General features: G+C 30.1%; 1 protein-coding gene across 1 annotated transcript; it reads left to right on the top strand.

Annotated features, from left to right (window-relative positions):
* Positions 1-3,177: 3,177 nt before the first annotated feature.
* On the top strand, positions 3,178-5,052 carry LOC131171288 (cytochrome P450 CYP82D47-like). Its single transcript, XM_058130846.1, has 2 exons — positions 3,178-4,248; positions 4,373-5,052. The coding sequence occupies exons 1-2, from the start codon at positions 3,295-3,297 to the stop codon at positions 4,991-4,993; spliced, it is 1,575 nt and encodes a 524-aa protein (XP_057986829.1). The 5' UTR covers positions 3,178-3,294; the 3' UTR covers positions 4,994-5,052.
* The last annotated feature ends 7,782 nt before the right edge of the window (positions 5,053-12,834 follow it).

Genomic DNA, 12,834 nt, shown 5'->3' with positions numbered 1-12,834 from the left:
AGCAATCCATTCGGGGTTTGAGAAATTTCAAAAAGCTTCACTTGTAAAGCAAAGAATATCTTATATGGAAAACTTTTTCATAAAATTATTTTTTAATTATAATTTAAAATTTATAATATATATTTATATTTTATATATGTAAATATTTTTAAATTTTAATAATATTATTAAAATTTAAAAATTATTTTTTCTTTTTATCAAAAAAATTTTTCATTGATTTATATTTTGAATGTTTTAAATATTAAAAAATATAAAAATATTTTTTACAAAACAAATAGTGCCTAAACCTCAATTTTCTTTGAAATTGAAGATATAAAAAATAAAAATACTAAAAATAAAAAATTGAATCCGTCTCAACAGAATGGTTATTATATATATATATTCTTTCATTTTATAATTATATCAAAATTAAAAGTTTTTGCTAAATTATTTCCTATAACATATATTAAAATTATATTTTACTAATCAATATAACATAATTAATAATTATTAAATAGAATTGTATTTCTATTGAGAGTCGATCCCGTAATAATTATAAATTAAACAAAAATAAATTTTCCTTCACCTGGCTAACTTTAGTTTGATTAATGAATAGTGTTAATGAATTATATAATTATTTCTTCTTATTATCTTTTATAATTTAAAAATACATGTGTAAAATTTTTGTTTATTATAATTATAAAATTTTTTTAATTATCGAAATTTATTTATTTCATTATCAAAATTTATTTTTTTATTAATATTATAAAAAATTTTCTGAATACCTTTTTACTATAAAATATTATTGTCGAAAAACTTAAATTTTAATTAAAAAAATATGTGTACAAAACATACATATTAAAATTTAACTATATTTATTTAAATATTAATTATAAAATATATCAAATTACTATTTACGATTATGTATTATTTTTATATTATTATTAATAATATAACTTATATAACATGATCGTACAATTTATAGTTGTTATTATTATTATTATTATTATTATTATTATTATTATTATTATTATTATTATTATTATTATTATTATTACTTAATTTTATCACTTAGTAGATTTAATATTAACATGTGTTTATGATTTTTAATAATCATTATATAATAATTAGAATATTTAATAATTAATAAATGCTATAATTTACTGTCAATTATAATTATGCATAAAATAATACAAAGTTTAAATAATTTTTTTTAAAGAGATTTAATTAAAATTGTTATATATTACATATAAGTGTGTGTGTGTATATATATATATATATATATTTTTTTTTTTTTTTCTTTTTACCATTTGTCAACGAAATGATATGGATAATTTATAAGAAATGATATTGGATCATTTATAAGAAATGAAATGGATCATTTATAAGAAATGAAATGATACTCAAATTATAAGAAAAACAAGTAAAATAATAATAATATAGATCATTGATATCTTAATTTTTGACTTCCAGCAAAGAACAGATCTAAATAGAAAGCGATGCGATTATTGATTAGGCCACATATTCAAAGCTGCATGGTAAATAATGGCGGCTTCGGAACAATCAAGTTAAGTAGGGGAGGCTGCATTCCATTCGGGGTTTGAGAAATTTCAAAAAGCTTCACCTGTAAAACAAAGAATAACTTATACGGAAAAATTTATCATAAAATTATTTTTTAATTATAATATTAAATTCATAATATATACTTATATTAAATATGTTTAAATATTTTTAAATTTTACTGTGTATTAATTTAATTAAATGCAGAACATGACCTGTTAAACTTTAAAATATATAGCTCTCTAAAGAGAGGAAAATTAACATCCAAAATTAATAATCATTTTGTGATGTGATTGATTATTTGTCTATAGATATGGATGAGTATAAACTGTATAATGTTTACTGTTGAATGTGTAATCAGTTTGTCTATAATATAAAAAAAAAAAAAACATTATAATTCATTTGTGATGTCGTTGATTACTTCGCTTTGTAATAAATTAATGATTAGTGGTATTTAATCCTACGAAGTAAGACAAAATAATGGACCCTTTATATATATATATATATATAATATCTTTGAAAATAAATAAAATCTTTCACTTTTAAAAATAGATAAAAAATGACTGAATTATAATGTACTTTTAATATAAATCCAACTAAAATTATGCATAAAGTATGCTAATGTATAAGGTACTTATCAATAATATTGTGTATTTGACTTACAACATTTGGTTGATACTTATTATATTTGAAGTAAATTGATAAATTATTTTTTATCGAATAGTTTGAAAAGTTTTTTTATAAAAACTATGGCAAAAATAATGAACTCATAAAGAAGTTTTTGAAATTATTCAGCAAATAACAACTTATCAATCTGCTTCAAAATATAATAAATAATTACAAGAATTTGCAAATCACATTCAGAAATTACTGAGATGAATTATGCGCACTAAAAGATTTTCATGTACATTACCTCAATTTATATTAAAGATAAATTATGACATATTCATCCAAAAAGGATAAAAAAATTTATTTGATTTTTTTTTTAATTTGAAGATTTATTTATACCTCAAAATACTTGACATATTTTAAGGCCAAAAAAAAAACATTTTATTGGGTTTATTTAACTTACACAATGAAAAAAAAATTAAAATAATTAATCAAAAATACAAAAATTAATTTTAATTATATATTTTTTTAATTATCTTGTCTCGTTTTATTATATATTTTCCACTTGATTGATCATTGGTGACATATTCAATGTAATAAAAATCACTGAATCCTCTTATACATTATTTTCCACTGCATTAAAAAAAATAATATAAGAGATTTGGTGTTATTTATATCACAAATAATAAAAATTATATTTTTAGTAAAAATTATATTGAAATACTAAGATTTGAAGTAAAAGATTTAAATTTAATTTTAATATAAATTATTAATGAATTATGAATTTTAAATAATTAAAAACTAATTTTTCAAGTAGACTTAGATTTCAAATAATAATATTTCATAAATTATTTTAAATAAGACATTTTCACATTTATAATTATAAATTTTAACTAATTAAACAAATTTATGACTTATCAAATTTAAATTTCACATTTTAAATTCTCCGTAAAAAAGTTAATGTATTTAATATATTTTTTTTCATTGCATACCTTGAGAAAAAAGAAAACCTCATTCTCTCTTGAGGGAAATTGGATTTCATTTTCCTTCCTCACTCTTGCTTAGACGCAGGAATTTCCCCACTCTATAAATGGTCCCCTTTTTTGTTTAATGCCAAACATCCTCCCAATTTTTTAAGCTAGCCACATGGAGTCTGTTTCTCCCTTCTCAGCAAGTGTTATGCTCACCATACTCGCCCTTGTAACTTGGTTCATCTACTCTTCGTTTTGGACTTCGACTAAGGCATGTAAGAAGAGAGTACCGCCAGAACCCACTGGTGCTTGGCCTGTTATTGGCCACCTTCATCTCCTAGCAGGCCCACAGCCACCTCACATAATCCTTGGAAAATTGGCTGACAAGTACGGTCCCATTTTCACCATCAAGATTGGCGTCCATCGAACAGTGGTCATAAGTAATTGGCAGATTGCTAAGGAATGTTTCACTACCAATGACAAAGCTTTGGCAAATCGTCCAAAGGCACTTGCCATGGAAATCTTAGGCTACGATTATTCCATGCTTGGCTTCAGTCCTTACGGAGAATACTGGCGCCAAATTCGTAAGATAGTCACTCTTGAGCTTCTGTCCAATCATCGGCTTGAGATGCTAAAGCATGTGAGGGAAGCTGAGGTGAAAGCTGCCATAAAAGGGTTATATCAGGAATGGATCAAGAACAAAAGTAATTTCGATAAGCTTACGGTAGATATGAAGAGATGGTTTTGGGACATAACTTTAAATGTGATATTAAAGATAATTGTAGGGAAGCGATATGTGGAGTATACAAATAGTAGCGAGAGTCAAGAGAGTGACGAATGGCGAGATGCTCTGAGGGAATTTATGGATTTGTCAGGGGAATTTGCGGTATCAGATGCGCTTCCATATTTAAGGTGGTTGGATTTTGGGGGAGTCGAGAGGAAGATGAAGAAGACCCTCAAAAGCCTAGACCATGTTGTTGTACAGTGGTTAGAAGAACGCAAGCAGAAGAAAGGAACCACCATAGCAAAGGGAGAGGAAGATTTCATGGGGGCTCTGTTGTCCATTCTGAATGACGCAAAAGAGCTTTACAGACAAGATGTTGACACTATCAACAAAGCTACGTGCCTGGTACGCCTCTCTTAGTATTTTCGGAACTATAGATTTGATTCTCCACTCTCCTACTGAAAAAATTCTTAAAGACGATCTGAGTTTTATTTATTTGTCCTGTTATTAATTGCTTGAATTCACGCAGAGTCTTATTTTAGCAGCCTCGGACACCACAACAATTACAATGACTTGGGCTTTGTCTTTACTACTAAATAATCCTGATGTCTTGAAGAGGGCCCAAAATGAATTAGACGTTCATGTTGGTCGAGAAAGGCAAGTGAAGGAGTCCGACACACAGAATTTGATTTATCTCCAAGCTATTATCAAGGAAACCTTCAGATTATATCCTGCTGCACCACTATTAGTGCCACATGAATCCATGGAAGAGTGTGTTGTAGATGGCTACCATATTCCACCAGAGACACGCCTAATCGTAAATGCTTCAAAAATTCAGAAAGACCCAAGCGTGTGGTTGGACCCTGAGAAATTTCAACCAGAGAGATTTCTTACCACCAATAAGGACGTTGATTTCAAAGGCCAAAACTTCGAATTGATACCATTTGGCAGTGGAAGGAGAATTTGCCCTGGAATCTCATTTGCTCTTCAAATTTTGAACCTGACGCTGGCAACTCTGCTACATGCATTTGAAATTGAAACTTCGTCAGACAGTCCTATTGATATGAGTGAGTCAGCTGGTTTAACCAACGCCAAGGTCACCCCGGTGGAAGTTGTTCTTACTCCTCGCCTTCCTGCTAACCTGTACTAGCTAGAACCTACCTGATATGTAACATCAAACTTATTATTAAGTTTTCCCATTTGAAAAATGTTGCTCCATCCCTTTCTTTTACCTAATATTTGTAACTTATACCTATCATGGACCTATACTAATTCGAGTATCGTATAATTTGTGCACAAGTTCTAGATTTTCAATTACCCAAAATAGGTATAGGCCAAAAGCAATTCCAAATATGTGCATAAATTCCTCAAGATAATCAAAAATTTTTCTTACTTGAGTAGATTCAAAATATAAAATATATAATGAAATTCATTTATTAAACATATAAATTTGATATATATTTATATTTTATATTTATAATGAATTAAATTCATACATTTACACAAATATATTACATTAAATTAATAAATAAATATGAAATACCGATAAATATATACATATATCAAATGAGTACATAATTTTAAATATTTATTTATTAATAAAATATTAAAATTAGAGGTTAAAAGGATAATTTTTTTTATTAAATCTAGACCATGATTTATGATGACCAAAGTAATGGAATATTATTACCTAAAAGTTGGAGTAGATTTTTTTTGGGCTAAAAAATTTTGGTGAACTTTTGTCTCTCTAATCTTGATATTAATTATTTAATCTACTATAATACTATATCATTAATGATATTATAGTTATTACGACAAAAATGTCACATTTTTTAAAATATTAACCTTTCATTCGCTTGGTTGATCCATGAACATAGACAATAATTTAATTTTCATACGTGATTTTACGCAGTAATAACTACTTATAATTTTTTTTTCTTAAAAAAAAATTGATAATAGTCTCTACATATATATATATATATATATATAAAGGGATCAATTGCCAGCAAAAGAATAATGCATTGGCTAACGTGGTTGCTTCATGTAGCGCCATACCCTTCCCTGCTCTAAGGTTTCCTGATAGCTACACCGTTTTCTAGACTAGAGAACCATTATTATTAATTTCTGAATATTATTATTATTATTATTATTATTGTTAATTTCTGTTGTTTAGATGCTAAAAAATTACATTAATAAATTCTATTTAGTTTCATTGTTTAATGTTATAAAAAAATTATTATCTTTTATTGGTTTCATCAATTTAAATTATAAAAAATAAAAATTTAAATTTCCAATAATAGAAACTAAAAATTAAAAAAAAAAAAATTGATACCAAATACTAATTCTTTAAACGTTCTTCCTCAATCTTGCCACACGTGATTAAAGCCACTCTCACACCACTCCAGAGACCAGACTGAATCCCAAGGGAGACTGCGCAACAGCACCGTCATTATGTAAAACAACGAAGTCCAACGTTAGGCACACCTACTAAAGTACTTGAAATTGTGTGTATTAATTAAATTAAAAGTCGATGTGCAAACACTGGGGACGGGCTGTTCTCGGTCTGATTTTGAATTGAAATTATTGGTTTGATCGCTTTTACGGTTTAGATTGATTTCAATTTGAAATTGTTTTGATTGAAGAGGATTTTGTGTCTTTTTTTATTCCACTCATGGAATTATCAAATTATAGTAAATTTTTAAATATTATTTATTTAGTTTTTAATATAAAATAATTAAAAAATTTTAATATAAACTTAATATAAATTAAAAAAATAATTTTTTTTTTGAGTTGGACTGATTCTAATTTAAAATCCCCTATTCAAATTGATAATTCTAAATCGATTCTGATTTAAATTCATGGAAGAGGACTACAACAGGCCCCTATATCGATTTCTTGGTCGGTTCATGAATTAGGAGCATTGACTCTAGCCAATTTCGAATTTGACCCATTTGGATCCCAATTCAATTTATAATTTGAACCGCCCGTGTCCGGGTCTATGCATAAACAATTAACATTATGATATGTCCTTTGCTTTCGTGAGATTTCAAATTTCTACGACACTTAATCTGACTTCAAGAAACAGACCCCACACTTCAAGTAATTGGAAAAAACAAGCTAGGACAGGTTCTACTAATCAAAATATATTTATCAATATATATACTAGATCTGTCTCACCTGTCTTACTTATATATATATATATATATATATATATATAATTTAACCTCAAAATTTTTAGACTCTAAAATTTCAAAACATTAAACCTTAAAATCTAAATTAATTTTAAAAATCTAAACCCTAAATTCTAATATTCTAAATCCTCAATCCTAAATTTTAAATTTTAGAATTCTAAATTTTAAACTTGACAATTTAAAATTTAAATCTTAATTTTAAAATTCTAAATTTAAACAGCTAAATCTAAACCTAAAGGTGGAACAAAGTTGAAACATATATAATTGGGTGATTTAGTATTTTCTTTATTTTTTTAAAAATAAAAAATACTACTTCTGTCTAATTTCAAGTGCTCTTTAAAATTTTAACACAATAATTAAAAAAAATATTTAGATAGTCTCATTACAAAAAATATTTAAAAAATTTTCATCAACGTATATTTTGTTTTTAGAATAAGAACACGTATATTTGAGTGATTAATCCATGTCGAATTACAAAAGCCTTTGCCAGTCGTCCTAAGGCCCCTTCCATAGAAATCTTGGGCCACGACTATTCCACGATCATTGCCCATTCTGAAATCTAAATGACGCCAAAAGAGCTTTCTATGCAAGTGAAGGAGAGTCAGACAGCAGAAGAATTTGATTTACCTCAGAGCCCTTATCAAGGAATCCCTTTGATTATATCCTGTTGTGCCACTATTTTCTGCCACATGAATCCATCGAGGAGTGTGTTGTAGATGCATGGTTACCTTATTTCACCAAAGGTATAGATAATCCTAGATGCTCCAGAATTTCTCAAAGACCCCGCATGTGTTTGGATCTTGAACAGAGATGTTTCTTCTGACCCATAAGAATGTGAATTTCAGGGGCCAAAATTTTCTAATGGATACCATTTAATAAACAGTGGAAGAAAAATGTACCTACAATCTCATTTGCTTTTCAAGTTTTGAATCTAACAATAGCTACTTTGCTAATACGTGCGTTTCAAACTGAAATCAGACAATCGGATTGATATGAGTGTGTTCACAACCATGCCGTCATAGAGTTGATGAGTGGTCTGAGAAGTCATCTGACCGAGCTTATATCTGGTCTAGCAGCACAAGATTCGGCTCGAATGTAGTGATCATGGGTTTGTCACATAACCTATCTTCATACAAACTAAATTTCAGTCATATGAATTGGATGTGAACCATGTTGCTAATATTATCACCTGCTACTGCCTTTTTTTTTTCTTTTATTTAATAAAAAAAATTTGCATGCGTTGGTGTTGAAATCAGTTCATCTATATAATCCATTGGTATGAGAAAAGCTGAATTTTTTTTTTTAAATATTAATTTAGTAATCTAAGGCTTATTGGAGAATTAAAACTGAGTTCCCTTTATTGTTAGGGGTTTTTAATTTGTTTGCTTTCCTCCTTCTTTACACGTGTTTCATTTCTGATGGGAAATATATTTTTGGTCGCTTGAATATGCGAATCTTATGGCATGTTTTGATTGAAAATGGTCTAGATTTGATTTGTGTAGCATGGAAACTTAAATTTTGTGGATTGTAGTTACTTTTTTTGCATCTATTTTTTGTAGTTTCACTAATTATAGCTTAATACAGAGCTTGGCTTCCTCTCCAGAGCTGCCCAGAGTAATCAGCAACAAGTGGACCCATTTAATATATTTTTTTTAATAGGTCACAAGCATAATTTCATGCTTCATGCTGATAAGGTCAAATTTAATTTATATATTAAAAAAAAAGTAAGGTGTGTGATAATTTTAAAAAATTGAGGGATATAATAAGTGAATTCCAAATAAGTTAGGTGTCTAAAAATATGTGTTTAGCTTGGTTTTTAATTACTCTATTCGTTCATTTTTATTTATTATTTAGGCTTTTATTTAGTAATTAAAAAAATAATTAAATCACATAAATTATAATAAAATATTTATTAATTTGATTAAATTACTCTTTATCTCATCTAATTAAGAGAGAGGAAAAGCAAATGTTAAAATGAGTTTTAAGAAATCATACAAATAATTATCATATTTAGTAAATATAAAGATAAAATTAGAAAAAAAAATGTAATTTATACTTCTTCATCTACCAAAATAAGTTAGGGAGTAAATATGCATTTAGCCTAATTTTTTTTTTTATCACCTGATTGTTTTTTTTTTTTTTTTTTTGTGTGTTCTAGAGAAATGTCTGCTAAATTGTCCAAAGAAGAAAAAAATCCATTTGCTACAAAAAGCTGATACAATTATAGTTAACATGACAGCTAATTATTGCATATATATCAGAAATATAAAAAATAATAATTTTTTAAATAAAAAAAATTAAATTTTTTTAGTTTTAAAAAGATAAAAACCATATTTTTTAGAAAAAAAGCTGTGCTTTTGCATGAGTACGCTTAATAATTTCTTATGTATAACTTTATTTTCAATTACCAAAATTATGTCGTCATCTTTTTTCATGATGCCAAAGTCCCAGACAAATAATTACGAGGCTACATGATTTGAAATTTAATTTGGAGTCTTATTTTGTCTTTAAAGTAAAAAATGAGATGCTAATAAACCATGCAGAATCTTGCATTCTTTTGGCTTATTGCTGCAAGAAGCATCCAATGCTAAAGCCAGTTCTTGAAATATAAACTACAGCCATGAACTTCTCGATAAGGAGCCCTTAACTATACTTAATTACAATTGGAAAATTCTCTATTAATTAGAAGTCTTGGAAAACTTCCTTGATTGATTCCCAGCTAAAGCTGTTATGGTTAGCTTGTTTGCATTCCTCCTATTGCTCTACTGTTCATTACAGATTTTGAAAGGAAAAATATCTAAGAAAAGAATCCCACCACAACATAATGGCGCATGCCCTGTTGTTGGCCACCTTCCTCTTCTCATAGGAAAGCAGCAGCCCCACATAATCTTGGGCAACGTGCCTGACGGGTATGGTGCCATTTTTACTATTAAGATTGGAGTGCATCGGTCTCTTGTTATAAGTACTTGGGAGTTGGCTAAGGATTGCTTCACTACAAATGACAAAATATTCGCCAGCCGTCCAAATTTTCTTGCGGCAGATCTCATGGGCTATAACAGTGCCATGTTTGGATTTAGGCCATACCGCCAGTACTGGGGCCTGATGCGCAAGATAGCCATGCCTGAGCCCCGCTCCAGATGTTCAGGCACGTAAGAGAATCAGAGATACAAGCAGCTATAAAGGGCATATATCATCTATGGGAGAAGAATAAAGCAGAGAATAGGGAACTGATGGTAAAAATGAAGCAATGGTTTGGAGACATAACCCTAAATTTTGTTTTAGGATTATTTTTGGGAAGCGATATGCTAATTATAAAACATTTCAGCAAGATGGAGAGCGATGAGTGGCGAGAAGCCATGAAGAAGTTCTTCAATTTGTCTGGGAAGTTTGCGGTGTCTGATGCGCTTCCATATTTGAGGTGGCTGGACTTGGGGGGGATATGAGAAATCCATGAAGAAAAGGGCTAACTGGATATTGTCGTTCAAGGTTGGTTAGATGAGCACAAGAGTAAAAGAAAACTCGGCAGCAACGTGAAAGGTGAAGGATGTAAAATAAATCTTAATAAATCATAACAATCATAAATATAATGTGAATCATAAACGTAAGATTCAATTGTAACACCCCAAAATTTTAAATTTTATGAGCATTTTTGGTATTTTAATTTTATTTAAATTTTAGGAATTTTTTTGAGATTTTTCGGATTTTAAAAATCGGATTCGATTTTCCGAAAATATAAACTTTGATGAATTTTAAAAATTTATTTAAAGACCACGTGGCAAAACTAAAATATATTTGGAGTCTACGTATTTTTCTGAGTTTTCTGAAATTTTTTCGGAATTTTTGGACCTCGAAAATTCAAAATTTTGTATTTCAATCGAACCGAATCAAACCGGACCGGATCGGACCGTCGAATCGGTCTTCTTCCCTTTTTCTTCCTCCCTCTCCCTTTTCTCTCTTTTCTCTCTCCTCCCCTCCCCCCACCACCCCTCCTCCCCCACCCCCCACCTGCGGCGCCGCCCCCACGACCGCCCACGCCCCCCCCCCGCCTTGGGCCGCCGCGCACGGCTCCCCCTCTGCCGCGCTTGTTTCGCCGCTAAAATCCGCCGATCCGGCCACCAATTGGACCGGTCTTGTGTCTAAAATCATCTACTCGAGAGCTTTCCATAGACACTAAGAACGCCAAAATCCATCGAGCGGTTTGTCCAATTTTTACTCGGGAAGTTTTTAGCCCATTTTGACTTTTGGGCTAGATTTCTCGAAAACCGTGAATCCCACAAGAAAACCGAGGCTACCAGCACGCTCCACTCGTCGAGAGCTTCGCAACGACATAAATTTTGAATTTTTCCGACACCGCTTTTTGGGGGTCCTAACTCTTAGTGTTTTTCCGAGCATTAAATGAGCTTAGAAAATTCTGAAAAATTTATGTAATAACCCCTGTGATGTGGGCTTCGTGTAGGTATCCTCAATTCGCGGAAATTCCGTGAATTTCAAAAGTCTTCGAATTGGACCGAGGTTTTGGCTACCCCACCATTGTCAGACGTCCCGAGTGCGTCCTCGAAGTCGGAATCGGCAAAGGTAAACCCGAACCTTGCTTTTTCGTAATTTTCTAGTGCTTAAATAGGATTAAAAATCCATAAAATATTCGTGGTAGCTTAGATAATTATGATTCTTTGCAATAGCTTAATAATATTGCTAAGGACGCAAAGTTTTAGAATTTTTAGAGCTGATTTTTGCAAATATGGTCAATTATAAGGACTAAATTAAAATTTTACATATTGTGATGGATGATTGATTTGATGGGCCGTGTGATGGGATTGAGTTGTGGACATATGGATTGTGAATATAGAAGTGTGTTTTGAGCCCTTTGGTTGGGTTGGTCCTAGGTATAGGGAGACTCATTTTCGCACGACTTAGGACATATTGGTCTTTTCTTTGTTTGTATTGAGTCAAATTTATTAAATGATTGTAATAAAATTGTCAGTGAGCTCTTCCTCCGGACCATCAGTAAAATATTAATTTTAATTGTAATTTCGATATTATTATATGTTCAAGATGCCCATGCATCACTTATATGCATATAATTATGTAGTAAAAACTCTAAGCACGATTTATGTTGCATTGATAATCATTAAAGTGCCATGAATGTTGTTGCGGTAATTTGGAGCAGTGATGAGGTGTTGACTATTGATAGGACGGGTAGACACGGTTTGAGTTCTTCACGACCCGATCCTTTGAGGGGTAGTCACGGCTTGAGTTCTTCCCTCGATTTGGTTATTAAGTGGAAGTCCGAAATGAGTTCTTTTGGATTTAAGAGAGTCAGTAGGATCGGCCCATATATTATGATTGATGCTACAGGTGCGTGAGTGCTCCAAATTACCTTTTGATGCTATGATGTGAATTTATTGATGTTGCATTTCATTCCACAGGTTGCATTAGTTTTAGATAGTTATAGAGGATTATGGTTAAAATTGATATTTTACTCTCTGAGTCGAATGCTCACTCCTATTCAATATTTTTCCAGGCCACAGGAGGATATTTTTGAGGTTAACCTGCTTCCTTTCCTCGCAGGTTGTTTATCAATATTTGTGTAATTTTATTTACTCTTAGAATTTCCGCATGTGTTAGAAATGTTTATTTGATTTGGGTCTGTAAACTAAATTATTATTGTGGACCTGTAAAATTATTATATGCATGTTTGATGGACTGGATGAGGGAGCTGAGCTCCCATTTATTTTTATGATGATATGAGTATGTGGTGGGTGAGCTGAGCTCCCTAATGGATTGTTTATTGTGTTTACAG

Source organism: Hevea brasiliensis, chromosome 12, assembly GCF_030052815.1.
Source record: "Hevea brasiliensis isolate MT/VB/25A 57/8 chromosome 12, ASM3005281v1, whole genome shotgun sequence".
NCBI classification, from domain to species: domain Eukaryota; kingdom Viridiplantae; phylum Streptophyta; class Magnoliopsida; order Malpighiales; family Euphorbiaceae; genus Hevea; species Hevea brasiliensis.
This window is presented reverse-complemented; position numbering and strand designations above follow the sequence as displayed.